The sequence below is a fragment of the Heterobasidion irregulare genome (assembly GCF_000320585.1).
Source record: "Heterobasidion irregulare TC 32-1 unplaced genomic scaffold scaffold_03, whole genome shotgun sequence".
Lineage (NCBI taxonomy): Eukaryota > Fungi > Basidiomycota > Agaricomycetes > Russulales > Bondarzewiaceae > Heterobasidion > Heterobasidion irregulare.
Genome location: NW_009258199.1, coordinates 2,959,051 through 2,977,448, shown reverse-complemented (window position 1 = coordinate 2,977,448; position 18,398 = coordinate 2,959,051). Strand labels below are relative to the sequence as shown.

The window sequence follows — 18,398 nt, the reverse complement described above, 5'->3', positions numbered from 1 at the left end:
GGTGTCAATATTAACTGGGACACCAACACTGCGGGATCGTACATGTTGCATCGCTGGGCTCTCGTCCATGGTCCGTTGATAATCGTTAGGGTCTACAACAGGTCATTCGTGAAAGGAGGTAACAATACGACAATGAGCTTTACCTTCCAGCTCTCCATTGCGTGGAGCTGTATTATCTATATCCATGGATCCTAAGATTGGACTGTTCTGTCTTTCTGTTCTGTCATATGGTACAGTTAGCTGTACGCTCCCCTAATCAAGAGCGAGCAACTTACTTGACCTTAGAGTTCATATCTTGGGACCGTCTAGGACGTCGAGTGGGAATAACGAGTTGCACTTTTGGATGAACCCGAACCTTTTTAACTGGCCTTGGTTCCGTTATAGGATGCTTGTTGGCAGACTCCGTAAGGTGTGACGACGACCGCTTCTTGACAACGGTGTGCTTCATTCTTCACGGGGATGTCATCGGAGTCCAAGGTCAATATCATACTCAAGGGAGAGCTTGAGCGCTGCTCTTATTAAGAGCTATTGAGTCATATCGGCTTCCATGATGCAACAAGGTAACTTGCCTTGACTTGATCTTCAACTGAAGATGGCTTCGCGTTGACGTGGCTATTGTTCCGGGCGATTTCGAGCTGCAAGGTGGTCAGGGTCAGGGTCTGTAAGAACGTACATTGACAATACATAATTTTTGCAGACCTTGATGTTCTGCAAGTCCTTGAGACGCTCGACCTGATTCTCGAGCTCATCAATGCGTTGTAAAAGCCGTGCAACCAATAACTTGAATTCGAGGTCTCGATTTCGCGCCTGAAATACAGCATGAGAGATTGTGCCATACGTGGTCGACTCTACAGTGTCCATGATCTGTTGAACGAAAATTGTGGGTAGAGTACCGGGCAAGGCGGTTTAACGAGGAAAAAGGAACTACCAACTTGCTGACCTCATGGTCGACACGCTGACGCAGGTACCGACCGTCCTATCCTGCGTTCTGACACCGACGTGCTGGCAGACCCAGTAAGAGTGTATGGTTTGTATGGTTTGCATTGTGCAACATGTCTTAGGAAGTGTTCGGCCGGACACCGTGTGCTTGTTTTCGAGAATGCTGCTTCGTCCGGATGGGATCAACTGGCGGACGAAGCCACAAAACCCGGTAACCAGCTCCCTATTTAATAAGACCGCGCCAACATGTATATGTGTGACTTTCCTTGACCCTTGTTCTCACCTGAAGACTCGAGAGAAGGTAGCACATTATATAGAACAGAGTAGCATATTACATGGCAGCGACGAGATACTATCAATACAGATAAGTTCGAATATGAAAGCTACACACCCAAACCAACTCGCACACAATAAATCCAGCCGACGACCCTCACAGAGAGTCCGCCAGTCAAGCGCGGTCCATGTACGACGAGTCCTCATCCGCACGAACCTCCTCCACGAACTCTTCTATTACACTTTGCAGCTCTTGAATCAACGCGTCCCGATTCCACTCCGACCGATGACGCCAGACACAAGACAGGCACGTCGCGCGTAGCTGCTCTAGCTGTTCCACAGACAGATGGCTTGTGTGATCGCACAAGGAGGTTTTCAAGTGGGTGACTGAGAACTCGTCGATGTGGAAATCAGGAAGCGGCGTTGGCTCGCGCTCGACTTCCATAGGCTCAGGCTCAGGCTCCGCGACATGGATCTCTGGTACATCAGCAGGTAGCGTGGAAGTCGAAGCTACCGGTTCCGATAAAGTTTCGGGTATTTCTAACGAAGGGGCACGAGGGAGCGTTACGGTCGGAGGAGTCCTCTTGATTGGGGTAGACGGTAGTTCTATAGGCTGTGCAAAGGGCATCGGGACATCGTAGGTTTGGTGCATCATTGGTAGAGGTGCGACTCCGAAGGTGATAGCGCCAGGTTGATGAGAGGATGTAGATGAAGCCTCCGGAGTGACGGGATTGAGCAGCGTGGCCAGGCCGCTCGGTGCAGGAGGGTGCAAGTACTGTACCTGTAGCTCAGACTGCATTAAACGCAGTTCGTCCTTCTGAAGAGGCAGCGGCCGCTGGGGAGTAAGCGGTGGCGGAAGCGCATCGTCAGCAAAGCGAACCCCATTTGACGCCAGTCCGTCGATCTGTTCCTGCTCCACACTCGCGACGCGCGATCGTTTGTTACTCCGCCCTTCCTCATTGTTCTCTTCGCCCGATGCTTGCGAGTCATTGCTCGCCTCGTTCGATCGATGCCTCTTTAGCCGTCGCTCGATCAGTGACGGATCACCGATGCTACGGATATCGACCTTTTCTCCGTTCTGACGGGCGCTCCGCCGCGTGCCGGGGGCGTATTCGCCGTTGCTACCATTCGCGGCCGTCGCCTCCGCCTCCTGCGATGCGCGCAGTTGCTCCTTGCGCTCCTGCCGGCGCTGGCGTTCGCGAACCGCCATGCGCTCGCATTCCAGGCGAAACTGGGGATCGAAGTCCTGGATGCTGACCTCGGCCGCGGTGAACATCGCCTGTGCTCTGTACAGCCTGTCCGGGTCTTCGTGCATCCGCACATCCGCATTGTGGACCATCTTGCCGACGTCGTCCAAGAAGGCTTGTGGCGTGAGATACCGGTCTTTGTACAGCTCTAGATGCATCCGCTCGAGATCCATATTGAACAGCTTCGGCGGGGCAGGCTGAGGTGGAGGGGGCGTTTGACGCGGTGGTTCCTGGACTGGAGGCGGCGCCTCGACCTCCCCGTTGACCATCTGAGCGGTCTCTTCGCCGACGATTTCAATGATGCCATTAGGGCCGGACTGGATTTCGACGGTGGCAGTCACCATTTCCACCACGGGATTGGGTAAAGGTGCGACCACATTAATTTGATCTTCCATGTCGAGATTGTACTCCTCCTATCACCCATTATAAGCACGAAGACGCATCGACACGACCATCGTCGAAGGTTCACTCACCGCCGCCCGCTTCGTGAATCGCTTGAACTTCTTCTTCAATTCCGTCAGAATCGGTCCGAGGCGATAGCGAAGCAGAGTAATCAAGCGAAGATCGTGCTCCTCCTGGAGCGCTAGCTCAGCTGCAGTCGGCTTCCGCGGTTCTAGGGGAGGCGCGATGGGCAGCTCCTCCAGAACACGCTTCTTCCGTTTCACGCCGTCTGGGAAATGATTCGGCGGTCGTCGGACATCCTGCAGTATGCCTTCAAAGAACGCTTCACGATGTTGAGCGGTGGGATTGGTAAACTCGACGCGGTTGTCGCGAGTGGGGCCGAACCATGCTCGCACATCGCGAGGGAGGGACATATAAGGGCCATCTACGACAGCGAGGAGAAGGATAGGGTCGGTAGGTGAGAGGGTATCGAGCATCGCGCGAACGGTGCTTCGGGATGTTTCGGAGATGGCAGCACACCATCCGACTAGGGAAGGGATGAAGACGATAGAAGGTTGGTGGCGTTTGGCCTCGACGAAGAGCTGGACGATGGCCGCCTCGACAGTCTGACAAGCCGAATTTCACATGGATGATCACAATGTTTTTTGACATAAGAGACTCACCCGTGTCGAATCGCCCATCAAAGTGCCCATGTCAAGGTTCTGAACGTGGAATCCTTCCAAGTAGTGCAAAGCGGCAGTCCCAACATATGCTTGACCCATTCCCGCAGGCCCATGTAAAACGATACGAGGACGATAAACCCGCAATGTCTCCATGGCTGACGTCGGGAATCAACTGAATATTCCGTGATTCACAAAATCAAATCCAGCCACTTACATTGAAGCATCAGCTCCCTTTCCAACGACCCATTCTCTCCCTCGTCCTCCCACTCCGCCTCCTCCAGCGCGGTGCGCTTCTTCCCAATAGGCATCACCTTATCCAAAACAACCTTCACCCTGTCTAGCGCGTCTGATAGCAGAGGCACAAACTGCGATGGCAAAGGCGACGCCACAGACGACGAAGAGCGCGCAGACGACGGAACGAGTTCTACAACCACCCAATCAACACTCCAGATCCATATCACCTATTCATAAGAAAGAAAACTCACTTTTGATCGAAAGCATGAAATCTCGAAGCTCGACACCTATTGTGTCGGGGTCCAGCAACAGCCGATCGTTCGACTTGTATATCTGTGGGTATCGTCTCTGAACCGCGTTCAGCGCAGCCTCCGTGCAAAGGGCCTACACATACATGAGCATATACACATCAGCCACCCAACACCTGAAGCGACGAACGACGTACCCTCAAATCTGCACCCCCATATCCCTTCGTCATCCTAGCCAACCCAGCGACGTTCTCCGCGCCCCTCTCCCCATCCCACCCGTCCCACTTCTTCGTCATGATCCCCAAGATCTTTTGCCGCGCCTCGAGTTCCGGCAGCGGGAAATAAAACTCACGGTCGAACCGTCCCGGGCGGCGCAGCGCGGGGTCGACCGCATCCGGGCGGTTCGTCGCGCCGATGACGACGACCTGGCCGCGCCCGTCCATGCCGTCCATAAGCGCGAGCAGTGTCGACACGATCGACGCATGGATCTGGTCCTGCTTCGACGAGCGCACCGGCGCGAGCCCGTCGATCTCGTCGAAAAAGATGATGCTCGGCTGGCAGTTGCGCGCCTCCTCGAAGAGCAGCCGTAGCTGGCGCTCGGCCTCGCCAACCCACTTTGAGAGCACGTCCGCGCCCTTGCGCATGAAGAATGCTGGAGAACGCAGGGTTAATGTAGAGCGACGCGAGGAGATGGCGAAATGGGATACGTGCATATGCCCTTGCCATTCGACCGACAACTCGCCGCTAGCGCTCGTGCCAGCAATGTCTTTCCCGTTCCGGGAGGACCGTGGAACAGTACGCCCCGAGGTGGAGTTAGGTTGAATTTTTGAAATACTTCAGGGTATAGCAATGGTAAGAGGGTCATCTCCTTCAGAGAATTGATGTCTGATCCAAATGTCAGCTCATAACGAAGAGCTAAAAGACTGAATGACACGCACGATCGTCCAAGCCACCAACCTCGTCAAACGTGACATTCTGGTTCACGCCGAGTGGGTCCACATCCGCGAGGGCTGCAAACTATGAGCATCTAGCGATGCCGAATAAATATGTATCGCTTGCCTGCGTCCCCAACTTTGCCAAAATTCGACGGCGTCCCTGCTGCCGCGGCAAGATCCCCTGCCAGAATCGCGCTCGGTCCAGCACCCACACCCCCAGTGAACGCGGCGCCTCCAAATCCCTTGCGTGGAGACTTTGTCGGCGCGTCCGAGTCTGAATCGTCGCCAGGAAGCCCCAAGTACCTCCCCAGCTCCGCACCAGTAGCACTCCACCCCGGACCCTTCTTCACACCATTTTTATGACTGTGCCCACCACCACCGGCGCGGCCAGACCTATTCTTCGGTGCTGGATGTACGTCTTCCAAGGGTGGTGGGATCGCGTAATTGATCTTAGTCCGCTGCCTTAGCTTGTATGGCTTCCCCTCCGTGTCTGGCTCACCCTCCCCGTCTACATCCGCCTCCGCGTCCAGATCCGGCTCTGGCTCCTGCTCGGGTTCAATTTCTACGTCGGACGAGGTCCTCTGCGCCGCTTCAAACTCGCCCTCTGCGGACGCGGACGACTCGCCGCCCTCGTCGATGTACCCATCCGCATCCTCCTCCTCGCGCGCGCTGCGTCTGGTGCGAATCCGCGGGCGAGACGCAGAGTTGCGAGTTGATGAGCGGGGTGTGGCTGGCTGTCGGCGATTCGAGTTGCGTGTGATGCGGCCGCCGTTGCTGTTCGGAGCGTCGGGCTTCTTGCTCTGGCTGCGTGTCGCATACCGCCGGCCGTTATTCGAGTCGCCCTCGTCGCTGCTGGGGATCACGGGCTTCGGTTTTCGCGACCGACGCGTAGGATGACGCGGCTGGGCCTCTTCGTCGTCGTCCTCCGCATCCAGCAATGGCTCCTCCACGTCTGCAGTGTCTCCACCGACGACACGCCCCGTGAGACCGTCGATCTCGTCGTCCGATTCTCTATACGACTTGATGACCACCTTCCTCCCTCGCGACGTCATGCGATATGCCACTTCGGGTGCCTCTTGGGGGTCGTCCTCGCCCTCTGCATCCTCGTCCGGGAGCGCATCGATGTCCATGGAGTGGACGCTCTCGTGGTAGACGGAGCCTGATGCCTGGCTAACTGAGCTCGTTCTGTGACGAGTAGATCTTCGTACATTGGTCATGACGGGTATTTTGATGCGAATGGAGGCCTTGGAGTCGGTGCTTTCGATGTTTGTAGCAGGGCTGGTGGGATTGAGGAGCGAATGAAGGGTATTCGGATGTGTTTGTGCCGGTGAAGGAGGCGAAGCTTGCATAGAATTAGACAAAGCAAAACCAGCCGAGACAGCCGATGTCTGCGACTATGTATGCTCTGACGATGTCCAAGGCCTTCTGTTTTATCTGCTGAATATGGAGACCTGTTTTGGGGACGAAAAGGTGAGTGTTAGCAGCGAAATTGTTGTGAATGGAGGAGAAGAATCAAACGAGAGGAGGGGTGACAGCCGGTGTGACGCCATCAGGTGATGTGGCGTCACTCATGTCACGAGGGAGGTCACATCCCACTCATCCGCACCTCGACGCAGCCACCCATCCTCGTCCCCGCCGTCGTCCCCTCCAAATCGCACCTCACGGACCGACCCATGTTGGCATGACGCTCCCGAGCAGCCTCACAGCGCGAACACCAAGAAAGGGCCTCCATCATCCGCGTTCTTGGAAACCAAAAACAAAACTGGCGAGGGGGGGAAAGGCAGACGTCTCGTCAGGCGTTGCTTGTACACGTCGAGCGTGGTGAAAGGAGGGGGAAAGACGAGACTTTGTGCGACTTGGAGCGTCGTATTTCTGATGTGGCCTCCCGTTGGGCGTGCACCGCCGGCACTTGCCGAACGTCGCGCCTCGCCCGTTAGGTAATGCCTCTCTTCTGAGGTGGCCTCCACCGGGCCCGTCACCGTCGAATTCAACGTACTCAATCTAGAATGCAAGACTTGAAGTTGGAGTCAGGGAATCGGTCTAGATCCTGCAAATCGAAATCGCTTTACAGGGACCACATCCTACGAAAGGGCTTCTCGAACGAACGTGTTGGCATTCACGTTTGCGCCTGTCGGTTAGGTCTGCGTGCGGTCATCTGGTTGTAGACACCGACTGCCATCTCGCAACTTTCAAAATGGTGGACGTAAAGTGTCTGTCACACCCTCGTATTATTATGACTCGTAAGTGCTACCTCATCATCACAGCGCGACCGTACCAGGGTCAGACTGACTTAGTCCTCATAGCGTCATATTTGGCATGCGATACTTGCATGACTTTCATTCTCTGAGATTTCTGGCTTCAGTCACACAGCAATTATAGGCATCTCAGGCTAGCCTCGGTGCGTAGTTCACGAAAATTTCTGCAGCTTGCGATGGGGCAAGTGAGAAACGAGCCTCCTCGCTATGTCCTGATCACTAGGATACCGTGAGTGTTTGGTTCCACTCTTTCGGCAAAGGCTGCCGCGTTCGCGTTAAGTGGTCAGAGGGTGTCTCTTCGTCTTCTATCATCGTTGATTCCATGCGCCCACGGCCTGTCGATCGCTTAGCCGTAGCGGAAGCGAGATCGGTGTCTACGCTCTCCACAGTGCATTGTGGGTGTCATCAAGTGTACCCATCGACTGCGTTCCAGTTTCGGTTGGTTCACCGTTCCCTTTCTTCACATCTACCTCAGTAACAGCTTGCTCCGTCGTCGTGTTGTACACGAGCTTGCGACTTTAAAAAGGTTTATTCCTCGTTTTTTTCTGCAGCATATACTTCCGACCCCGGATCATGTCTCCCGTGCACCAGCGTCGCCCAAGTCTACTCATGAGACTGGCCATACCCCTCGTCATCTCACTTTACTGCCTCGGAATGCCAAGTGCGCGAGCGCTTCCTATACCAAGCACCAGCGCCCCTTTTCCATCCTCCTGTAACAATGTGCACAATTGCAGGACATTGTGGGACATCGTCACAAGCTGCATGGCGACTGTGTTCTCGTGCACCTGGGTGGCTATCCATCCTAACATTCCCGCCATCGACGATAAATGGTGGACCATCTCTTTTCGGCGGGCGAAGCTCATGGTTCTCGCCTTGATCGCACCGGAGCTTGTGATTCTGTGGGCGATGCGCCAGTGGTATGTCGCACGAGACTTGGCGAAGCGGTACCAAGGTATTGTTCCGTCTTTCTCTCCAAGCGCACGATAAGATCCGTACCAACACTTTCATTATGTCAGGTCGTGGTTGGACACTTACTCATGGATTTTTCGCTGGCATGGGAGGATTCATGCTGTCTCATGGAAATACCTCGTTTACTCTCGGACCACAAGACTTCAATGATCTGCTTACAATTGGGGCAATTGACTTCCCTACTGTTACCGAAGATCAGATCGACGACAAGAACAAGAGCGACACGCTAGCCAAAGCCCTGGCAGCCCTCCAGCTGAGCTGGTTTATGTTCCAGTGCATTATGCGGACAGTGGAGCATCTACCGCTCACCGAACTCGAGGTCATGACTCTGGCATTTACTATCTTGACCATGCCCTCGCGCGCGTTCTGGTGGCAGAAGCCCCTCAACGTTCGCTTACCCGTGCCGGTCAAGATCCGCGACTACTCAGCGATACTTATCCTGAAGGGTGAACAAGAGCTCTCGGAAAAACGGGACCCTCCAAAAGAACAATACTCCCCGAGTTTTGGTATTTGTGTCATAGACGATCTCGTCACCTTCATTGCCCATCCAGTGTGCGAAACCGACGGAACCTTCAGCCTTGTCAAGCCAAACAGCTCCAGAGTCCGCACCCTGTTCGCTGGAGAGACGACCCCTCAGGAAGATACAGCCATCTACAATTTCATTGGATGCGTTGCCATGGTCTTCGGAGCCATTCACTGCATTGCCTGGTCATCCGAATTCACGTCTGACATAGAGCTGTTATTGTGGCGTGTGTCCTCTGCCGTCCTCATAGGTGTGCCCGCGCTTCATCTGGTATGGCATTTTTTGTTACATATAGACTCCCTTAGCAAGACCTTGCAGCGGATGAGCAGTTATGTTGTTCCCACCACATCTGTTCTTTATGCTCTCGCTCGTTTCACGTTGATATTCCAATCATTTGCCTCTTTGCGTTCGCTCTCTCCAGGATCGTACGATGCTACAAGCTGGACGGCTTACATCCCACACCTTTGATGACTTTTCCGCTTCTTGACTTTCCCGCTTTTCGACTTTCGCTCTCCTAAATTTCGCTTGTGATTATTTATTGATCCTGATAATTCGGATAATATATCAAAGATGCTATGAATTCGACACAGAAGAGAACAACATAGATGCGCAGATATGACTCTCGTGGTGGGTCCAACAGCGGAAAATGGAAGTTATCAATCAAGAGAAAGCGGACATCTGGAAACATGTGTGCGAGGTACCTCGGCGACGGGCTGTTCTAGAGGCTATGATCATATGTGTGGTATGAAAGTAGTCCAATGGACGGTCTGGTATGCTCCCGGAGGCAATGTATTCAGAGACATCAACGCAATAACCAGGAGAATAACCCGAGCAATGACGTACAAAGCCGCAGTGCAAGAAACGATAAACAAAAAACCCCACTGTAGTAGCTTGAACGGAAACCACTGCTCCGCCAAGCAGTTCATAGGGTTGGTAAGCAGGTATCGCAGCAAGTGGACGACTGGAACACATATGAGAACAATAGAGGACACACGCCACAGCCGCTGGACTTCGTGGGACGAGAAGTTGAATGACCATGCGATGCAGTGGATGGATCCAAACACCACTGCAACCCCTGTTATGAGAAAACTAATGCGCCGCGGGACCACGTCGCCGTCATGATTGTGAGTGCTACTTGTGTTGATGCGCTTTTTGAGGTCTCCGGCATAGAATGTGGGCACTCTCGAGCATTGATCGAGGTGGTCGGTCTCCATGGCGCCACCTATACGAATGACGAGGTCGTCCAACTTGCGAATAGGTGTCTGGATCATGAAATACGTCAGCCTGCCCCATCGCGTCTTGCTTTCAGTCCCCTGCTCCTGCCCCTCTGCCCCTTGGCCATTTTCTTTACCTCCAGTCGCGGCCACGCTCCCCTCCTGTGCCCTTGGGTGACGCTGAACAACGATAGGACGCTGAACGTTGAGCGGTTTATTCCACCACAACGCATAGGTCGTGAGATTGAGTGCTGCGAAAGCGAGCGTCACGAGTTCGAGCTCCGTGAGAGGTAAGCGCTCAACCCCGCGTGCAATGCATTGGACTATGAACCAGCTAGTCTGAAGCAGCACGAGCCCTTTGGTCATCATGTCGCCTTTACTCCTGTCCTTGATGTCGGCTTCGTTGACGTCCGGAAATACAACATCTTCATCAACAAGATCCCCAGGCCCTAGGACGTGGAAAGTTTGCTCATTGTCATAAAGGATGAAACCCCCCATGAGAGCAAAGAAGCCATGAGTCTGTGTCCAGTGTTCTTCTACGTGCATGAGGATGTGGTCAGAATATAATCGCCGAGACAGATGAGCAAAACACACTTTCATGTTCTTGAGCCAATCTAGATGCGACGAACCACTGACGCATCGCCCACATGATGATGAGCTCCGGCGCGAGAAACGCAAGGAGCATAAGTTGTGCTCGCCGCTTGAAGACACCAGGGAATTTCTCCTTCAAGTCTGGTATATTCGGATGAAGAGCAACCCAAGTGCATGAAAATATGGTTGCCACGCAACTCCAGATGATGCTCCATATCGTTCTGCAGTGATGTAGATCATCACAAGAAGAGGATGAACGTCGCACGACGTCCGCCATAGGCAGCGCCCAGACATAATGACCTCTGAGACAGAATATGCCGAGGGTGATTGGTATCATCAACCTCCTCTGTATAAGGTGAAGAGCGAAGGGGAACGAAGCCATTTAATGTGAGCAATCAAGATGAGCTAGTTTGGGGAAAGCCTAGTAGGAATGAGCTTGCAAGGGAGAGTCACTCAAAGTACAAGGTCGCAGCACACAGAAACGCAGCATGCCATGCACGATGGGCGATCTGGTTTTATATATGTGCTCATATAGGGACAATGTAGTCACGAGAAGTATATTCGACCAAGAGCGCCAGCGCATCAGATGCAGACAAGCGTCTACCAACCTCATGCTGGTAATGAAGTCGACGGAGTTTGATACGACCTGGACATGAGGCACAACATGCCTCGAAGACCGCAAGTTGACTTCTCGGCTTGGTGAAGGATGTCCAGCCATGGTCCTCGCGGATAGAGCGATCGATCGAACATACGGAATGGGATCGGAATCCGACTCACCTTGCAGCGGGTGGAGATAGCTATGCTCATCGAACCTATCCCGATCGAGATTCACAACCATACTTAGTCCGGGCTCCGAAAAAAGCACCTGTGCGAAGCGTCCAGCATCGAGAACTAGACAGGGCACGACGCAGCAGCGGGGGGCGAAAAATAAATGGCGGAGACATGAAAATTGGGCACCAATGACATACTGCCAAACCGTTCCGGCGCCGACGCATTTTGTTAGCATAACGTCCTTCCGTCATAGCCCCTTGCTTGAAATATAGCTGGCAATGATACCGTAAAGCACTTGTCGAGGTTTACGATCGTTTGAAGAATATGGGAAGTCATCGTCTCATGACCGAGAGTCTCGAGACTTCGATGTCCACATGTGTATCTGTTTTAGGAAGAAGTACCCGCCCGGCGAGAAGCTGCACAGAAGGTGAGCCTGGTATCATATAGCACCCGTCCGAGTTCCGAGTTCTTGTAAATTGTGTGGCCGCATCAGGGTAGCCCGAAATCCAGATTGAGATGATGAACTTAGGGAAACGTACTGGCGTTATCGAATCATTATTCAATGACCGCGAACGGAAACTAGCTACGCCGATAAATCTCCCATGTGACACGACGCGTTTGGGTCCTTGGGAACGCCATGCTTGCTGCCAGAGAAGTGAGAAGGATACTTGGACTGGATCGTCATCGGGTAGTGAAAACAGCACCGAGTACTCGTGGATGTGGTGAGGTCGAATTCAATTTTTGTCCCCGCATATAGACATCTGCGATGTTTGAGGAGCCATTCATATATATTGAAAAGCAGAGCTTGGTGATATTTTGATGTCGCAGGGTTCTGTTGAACAAGGAAGATGGCTTTGTTTGGTTCCGCTTGGACGATCGACTCTCCTCAGTCTCTCCTCTTGCTCACTCGAAGTATAGACAATTCAGAAATCAAACACTGCGCATATCTAGAGGTCAGGCTGCCAACGTTGAGGAGACCGAGGGCTTGCCACGTACGTTGTTGAACCAGACTGCAGGCCGCGGGCTGTTCTATTGAAAAACATGTTCATTATTGCTGTAACCTGTCTCAGCATTTCTTTATTCGCTAAACATCCGCAGTTTTCCCAACACTCATTTCACTTGAATTTTTCAATTCTACGCTAGCAACAGCAACTGCTTGTGCGATATGTTATGTTGAATATATTGTTTAAGTCAGAAAAGAAATCGTCTTCTCAAGACAGTAACTTGACAAGCCTCCAGCGGCCACAGTCCGAAAGAATAATAAGCTGATGGTGTAAAAAATACAAGCAAAGGTGTATAGAGATAAATGTTGTGTTCTAAACCGGCGGCGTGCGAGACGAGCGCGCCCCTGTCCCAAGTCTATGGGAGCGTTCACCGCGACAAAAAGGTGACAAATGAAAGACGGGGCGGGTGTTAGTGGGATCCCCATAAATATGCGATGTATAGGCCGTGCATAAGATGCGAGAGAATGCGCGAGATACAGCCGTCACTTCCGTTGTTTAATCGGCGAAGATGAGATGCTCTGCGTGAGCCGAACGAGGCTTGATGCTGCATTTGAATGGCGCGGGGTGACTGATCGTCCCGTCTGTGAACTCAGGCACAACCTCGACGGGTTTGCCGTTGCTGTCGACAACAGTGCGGATGTCGAACGCTGCCAAATTCGCAACAACGTTGGAGAAGATGGACATGTCGGCGAGAGCAAGACCAGGGCAGATGCTGGACGTGAAACATGTTAGAGTGGCCAGAAGGGGAAGCTGGGCGGGGAAGAATACTTACCGCCGTCCAAATCCAAATCCATAAGCCCTGGGATCTTGCTCTGCGGGCCACCCTTCCAAATCGAGGAAGCGGTCGGGATCAAACTTCTCTGGGTTTCTGTACGTCTGCGGATTGTGCAGCATCGCCCTACATCAGATGGAAGGTAAGCGGAGTTCTAACAATATAGTGGTAAAACACGAACCAGGCGTTGGGGATGATGATGGAGCCCTTCGGGATGAAGTACCCGTTATGGATGTCGTCTTCCTGCAGTCTGTGTGCTACACCTATATATGGTTTAATTGACAGGACGGCGTCAAAAGTGGCGCTTTGGGCAAGGAATAGACACGTACTGAGAGGACCAACGGGTGCCCACCGAAGCGTCTCACTGATCACGGCGTCAACATATGGCAGATGTGGCCTGTCAGCCAAGGTGGGTAGGCGATCTGTGCCTACGACGGCATCAATTTCTGCCTGGGCCTTCCTTTGGATCTCAGGATAAAGTGTCATCGCTAGGAAGAATGTGGAGAGCGCGGAGACAGTCTATATCGAGAGAAGTGTCAGGAACCCATGACTTTAAACTAAGAAAGCAAGGCGTACGCTATCTGCACCGCCTAGATTACAAAATAGCATCAGTCAAGCGACGACTGCTAAATAACACAATCAACTCACCGCTGTAGAGAGAGGCCGCCGACCATTTGACGATATCCTCTTGCTCTGGTGTAAGAATCTTGCTTTCGAGACGGGTTGAAGTGAACGAGGGAACAGCTGTGCCCTCCGCCTAAAGTCATGCGAATAAATTAGATATTTGTTAAAGGTCGAAGTGCCAAACTCACCATCTGCTGCTTCACAAAATTGTGGGGCACATTCGCCATCTCCTCCAAAGTCGCCTTGCATTTAGAAATCGTCTTGTGAAAGTTGATTCCAGGAACCCACGAGGGAATATACCGAACTGCACGCAGATGAGTATCGGGTGACATCAGATGATAGCGTTTCCACTTACGAAGAGGGAAAACGTCGATGATGTGGCCACCAGCCTCCGTTAGTTTCGAAAACTGATCCGTGGCGACATCAACGAGCTTGATCAGGGGATCCTCGTCTTCGTTGGTCTTGTAGCCGTAGGCAATCATCAAAATAACAGCGCCAGCGGTCCTAAATCCAATTCAGCCCTGTGAAATTATACTCAATGGTAACCGCGGCGACTTACTTGCGAATGTTCTGTCTGAAATCATCCGGGTTCGCCAGGAGACGTCTCAACGACTTCCGTGCCTCCGTCTCCATCAAATCCGCAAAGGTCTCGCATCCCGCCTTCGTGCCCATCAGACGGTGGAGCTGCCGACGAGACTCACGGAACCGATCACCGTAGGGTGTGAGGACCAGGACGTCTTTCCACCCAACCATCTCGCTTGCGACACGGAACACAGGCCGGTCGGAATACATAGAGCTCTTCTTGTCCAACATCTCGAATGTCACCTTCGCGCTGTTGAGGATGACGATGGGCTGTCCGAGCACCTTGACGTAGATGATGTCACCTTCCGACGGCGCGTTAGCCACGGTCTCCACGTAGAAGACGAAGCGCGCATGGACTCACTGTTGTACTCTTGGCCCCATTTGGCAAACTCGAGGTGCTCCTTTGTTTTGGGCATGTCGAAAACATTGCCTACCAGAGGCAAACCCTTGGGACCTGGAGGAAGGGGAGCGACTGGCTTCTTGGAAAGAAGACGTTTGGCGAGCCAAAGGCCACCGATAATTAAGAGGGCATCCGTGAAAGAAATTGAAACGGCCATGTCGCAAAGGCGAGATGGGGTCGTGGGGGGAGGAAGGGGGGGTCACGAAGTATTAAAGGAAATGGTTGTTAAATTGACATGAGAATGGCCTTTTGAGTCCCTGGAGGGCGTCTGAGTTCGGATAAGGTCAGAAGTCCGGTACACCGTCGGATGTTAATGTGAATTGATCGTGGATATGGAACAAGCATCATCAGCGTACGCATGCACAGGGAGTCGCTCCGATGCGCTTGCGTAACTATTCGGTGAGGAAATTTGCACACGTAGATATTGCGATCCATTCCGCTCCTGGGTGCTGGCTTGCGAAGCCTCGATCAATAACCGTACCGCATCCACTATATTTGGCCAACTGAATAGGACACGTTTGCCATGGCGTAACGACAGGCCCACAATGAGGCAGGAACGGGGACGTTAGTGGATCAAATCAGAGGGGAGTCGTCTCACCAGTGCATAAACGCTGAGAGGCTAACTGCAGAAAGTCACAGTAACATGTGACATCCTTTCCCACCTACCCTCTTGATGTTCATCATTTCCTCCATATCCTGGAGGTAGCATGTATCAGTGCCGTCTGTTTAGCATTCTGATGGCCCTGATCTACAAGTTCATATAACATACTCGATTCGTACTCGCCGCAGATAAAGGATCTAGCTTTCGCGACTAGTTTCATCCCCGTTCGTCTCTTTTCTCTTCAGATCCGCTGGTCAAGTCATCATACGTAGGCTGTGAGAAGATGTCGCGACCCTTACTTCGAGCACTGCATGGCACAACCTCAGCTCTTAGCCGCCATCAGTCCTATATCTTACCGTGGGTGCTAAAGCCCAAACTAAATATGACAGCTCTGCAGCGGACACGGTGATGCGGCGATGCGTTGATCATGTATCAACTAACCAAAAAAAGACGCCCGTATCTACCTATCCTAGTGTCTGCAGTAGCATCAATTTGCACTACGCGTCGTAGTATATTGGATGCTTTATGGGCGCGAACAGATCGGAGGCCATCGTGGTGCCGAGTGTGTACCTCAGTTCCCGACGATGACGGCGTGGCCGGCAGCCCAAGCGAGTAGATCAAAACCACTCTCAGATGCTCTTCCAAGCCCCCGCCCGTTCTCGACCGCCCTCCTCCCTTCTGATATTAGGACACGACGCGCTACGACATGTTCCCATCTACGTTATCCAAATGATTGCGGTGCGGTGATTCCCTGCCGTGCATGTTTGCAGGTATGTACATTCTTCTTTTCCCGCCGAAAGCAGCTTTTGGATGTTAGATTGTCAGATAAATTTAAATACGCCTCGTCATGTCTGCTCGCCGTATGGATGTCCCCTTTGGGATACAGACTTCCAGTATCTGGTGAACATACTTTCGCCACGCCACGTTATTCGCCACCATCGCGAAAGTGCCGATCGTTTTACGATCATTTCGCGAAGCTTAACTGCCAACGCACCCGACGTCCCCGAGCTTCAACGTCAGAATGGAAATAAGTTGCTCATCCAGACCTTCGCCCTCTCCATTTGCGAGAGACAATCCATACCTTTTTCTCAGGTTTTACATGTTATTTTCCCCATGCGTTTTGCTGGCTGCCACTTTCCCCGCAATCGTCTAGTCTTGAACAAGCGAGCGCTGGTCAGCTCTCCTGATAATCAGTATAGCGTCAGCTTGGATGATTACCTAGTTTCTTACGGCTCCGCATGCTGTGGACCAGACGCGTCGTGCATCGCAAGTTGATCTTACGGCTAAGAGTGAGTAATATCCACATTCTGACGCGCTGACCCACATCCCTTCACAGCTTCGGAACGCTCAGATGTACTGATCTCACTGCGAGGGAATCGCTGCATAATTTACTTATCTACGCGATATTTCCGTCATGGCGTCCAGTGGCGTTCGGTGAACTTTGAGGTACTTCGTCGGTCCCTCTCCTTCCTCTTGGCTCTCGTCTGTATGTCAGTTTCTCTGTAATTTCCGGTGAAATCTGTCATGTTTGATCCGATCCGGAGCACTTACATTATCGGTCAAGCATCGGTCGTGCAATGCAGCAGTGCAGCACGATAGCGTTGGAAATAGAGCAGACTGGTTAACCCCAATAGGGGTTGAATTGGGCCTTTCGATGGATTCTGAGTTCAAATGATGCTTGCGGAGTTCAATCCTAAGGATTTTTGCAACGCATCTGGACGTTCACAACTTCGTCTGCACCGTTGCCATCGTTGTACAGGGTCTTGCATAATTTTTGAGAGAGTCGCGTCAGAAAAAAACGGGTTCCTGAGCGCTTCATTGTGGATATAAGAAAAAAGCGCCGGACTTCCCTGCGTGACCCGTCTGTGACAGCTACTCTTCACTGCTGTCTTTGATAGTGCCAGTCAATAATTAGCTCTCAAATTCAATGATCAATAGGTGGAGACATGGTGAGGTTTAATAAGGTACTACAAAGAGGTGAGCACACAGTGTGCTCGAAGCGATAGCCCTGAGCCATGAGAGCGTGACAAGGTTTTGCCGATCATCCCGGCCCGCAGTGCCCAGTTAGGCAAGTCTTGGTTCAGGAATCCGGTTTTTCTCTGACGCAGCTCTCAAAAATTATGCAAGACTCTGTATCGCTGTCGAGCCGCCCGTTGATGGTACTGCACTGAGCGCTCCCGCTGTTCACCGGTTGTCTGATAGTAATCTTCGTGCTCGCGCGGTGCACTCTGGTGCACTCCCCCAGTTCCTAGCAAAAGTGCCACAGTTTCCGAAGTGAGTCTGAGGTCTCGTACAGCTGACTAGCCGATTTGTCTTGCACACAGTCACTCTATTCGTCATATTCCATCCTGCCGCCGATTCCCAAGTTATGTGCCTTGTCATCGCCGGCTTATATCCTCTTGTATCCTCTTATATCCTTCATTGGTCAACGTGTACATAACGTCGGCGTCCCCGCCTGAGAAAATATGCCTGGTCGCTATCACCTCCAAGACGATCTTGCGTCACCATTCCCGAGCGTCCAGCCGCAGAGGAGTAGTAATCATAGGTATTCGTCAGCATCCCAAGTCAGTATTTGTTTAGTCAGAGGCTGCACAAACATCGTTCTTCGTTCCGACCTCGTCTGGTAAGTTTTTTTGTTCACTCTGGCACCCACTTCTCTGTTGCCCCTGACACGTACAGTAATTGAAACACTGTAGCTTGCACGCGTCAACGTACAAGTGAGTTTTCTCTGTTTCGGAAACGCTGCACTGCGAATCGAATGACTTCCGTTCTCCATCGGAGGACTTGAAGATTCTTGTTACGGCTCCTGCATCAGTCACCCAAAGACTATCTCAGAACTCGGTCGCAATGGGGTTATGAAGTTTACCTGTGGTCCAGCTCAAGGCCGACATGCATTGCACTGACTCCGGCCACGTCAATTCGCAGCTGTCATGAGTCTCGCCAGAAGGCTGGACCTCTCCGTATGTCTCAGCAATGGGTCCCACCACGACATGCTGTTATCATTTGTTGATCTTCAGCCGAAAGGGTCTACTTGCTTGTCGAGCTCAGCGCCCAGCGCACAGCCTTGGTTGAATCGTTCTGACTTGTGTACTTGCTTCGGTACGAGAAAGGCCGGACGCCCCCTTGACAGGGGAATCATTGACTGAGGATAT

General features: G+C 52.4%; 9 protein-coding genes across 9 annotated transcripts; 4 read left to right on the top strand and 5 right to left on the bottom strand.

Annotated features, from left to right (window-relative positions):
• Positions 1-533: 533 nt before the first annotated feature.
• HETIRDRAFT_103275 (uncharacterized protein) lies at positions 534-861 on the bottom strand (the record flags this gene model as incomplete). Its single annotated transcript, XM_009546111.1, has 2 exons — positions 534-635; positions 700-861. The coding sequence occupies 2 exons, from the start codon at positions 859-861 to the stop codon at positions 534-536; spliced, it is 264 nt and encodes an 87-aa protein (XP_009544406.1).
• Positions 862-1,387: 526 nt separating this feature from the next.
• Positions 1,388-6,289, bottom strand: HETIRDRAFT_458339 (AAA family ATPase, CDC48 subfamily; the record flags this gene model as incomplete). The annotated part of the gene is made up of 9 exons (XM_009546110.1): positions 1,388-2,872; positions 2,933-3,466; positions 3,524-3,678; positions 3,738-3,947; positions 4,009-4,141; positions 4,203-4,657; positions 4,741-4,890; positions 4,944-5,022; positions 5,078-6,289. The coding sequence occupies 9 exons, from the start codon at positions 6,287-6,289 to the stop codon at positions 1,388-1,390; spliced, it is 4,413 nt and encodes a 1,470-aa protein (XP_009544405.1).
• A 639-nt stretch (positions 6,290-6,928) lies between these two features.
• HETIRDRAFT_408697 (uncharacterized protein) lies at positions 6,929-7,781 on the top strand. The gene is made up of 2 exons (XM_009546109.1): positions 6,929-7,180; positions 7,244-7,781. Exon 1 carries the CDS (start codon positions 6,947-6,949, stop codon positions 7,103-7,105), a length of 159 nt encoding a protein of 52 aa, XP_009544404.1. The 5' UTR covers positions 6,929-6,946; the 3' UTR covers positions 7,106-7,180; positions 7,244-7,781.
• Positions 7,782-7,849: 68 nt separating this feature from the next.
• HETIRDRAFT_473500 (uncharacterized protein) lies at positions 7,850-9,265 on the top strand (the record flags this gene model as incomplete). The annotated part of the gene is made up of 2 exons (XM_009546108.1): positions 7,850-8,147; positions 8,212-9,265. The coding sequence occupies 2 exons, from the start codon at positions 7,850-7,852 to the stop codon at positions 9,153-9,155; spliced, it is 1,242 nt and encodes a 413-aa protein (XP_009544403.1). The 3' UTR covers positions 9,156-9,265.
• A 153-nt stretch (positions 9,266-9,418) lies between these two features.
• cep3 (cep3 cellulose expressed protein 3) lies at positions 9,419-10,447 on the bottom strand (the record flags this gene model as incomplete). Its single annotated transcript, XM_009546107.1, has 1 exon — positions 9,419-10,447. One exon carries the CDS (start codon positions 10,445-10,447, stop codon positions 9,419-9,421), a length of 1,029 nt encoding a protein of 342 aa, XP_009544402.1.
• Positions 10,448-12,365: 1,918 nt separating this feature from the next.
• On the bottom strand, positions 12,366-14,844 carry cyp36 (cytochrome P450 monooxygenase 36). The gene is made up of 10 exons (XM_009546105.1): positions 14,607-14,844; positions 14,223-14,547; positions 14,019-14,167; positions 13,852-13,967; positions 13,688-13,796; positions 13,616-13,629; positions 13,369-13,558; positions 13,221-13,302; positions 13,040-13,165; positions 12,366-12,979 (listed from the first exon to the last, which is right to left on the bottom strand). Exons 1-10 carry the CDS (start codon positions 14,800-14,802, stop codon positions 12,763-12,765), a joined length of 1,524 nt encoding a protein of 507 aa, XP_009544400.1. The 5' UTR covers positions 14,803-14,844; the 3' UTR covers positions 12,366-12,762.
• HETIRDRAFT_313701 (uncharacterized protein) lies at positions 12,450-12,692 on the bottom strand (the record flags this gene model as incomplete). Its single annotated transcript, XM_009546106.1, has 1 exon — positions 12,450-12,692. One exon carries the CDS (start codon positions 12,690-12,692, stop codon positions 12,450-12,452), a length of 243 nt encoding a protein of 80 aa, XP_009544401.1.
• Positions 14,845-15,764: 920 nt separating the features above from the next.
• On the top strand, positions 15,765-16,521 carry HETIRDRAFT_171265 (uncharacterized protein; the record flags this gene model as incomplete). Its single annotated transcript, XM_009546104.1, has 2 exons — positions 15,765-16,016; positions 16,072-16,521. The coding sequence occupies 2 exons, from the start codon at positions 15,765-15,767 to the stop codon at positions 16,519-16,521; spliced, it is 702 nt and encodes a 233-aa protein (XP_009544399.1).
• A 1,190-nt stretch (positions 16,522-17,711) lies between these two features.
• On the top strand, positions 17,712-17,932 carry HETIRDRAFT_171264 (uncharacterized protein; the record flags this gene model as incomplete). The annotated part of the gene is made up of 2 exons (XM_009546103.1): positions 17,712-17,869; positions 17,926-17,932. The coding sequence occupies 2 exons, from the start codon at positions 17,712-17,714 to the stop codon at positions 17,930-17,932; spliced, it is 165 nt and encodes a 54-aa protein (XP_009544398.1).
• Positions 17,933-18,398: the final 466 nt, after the last annotated feature.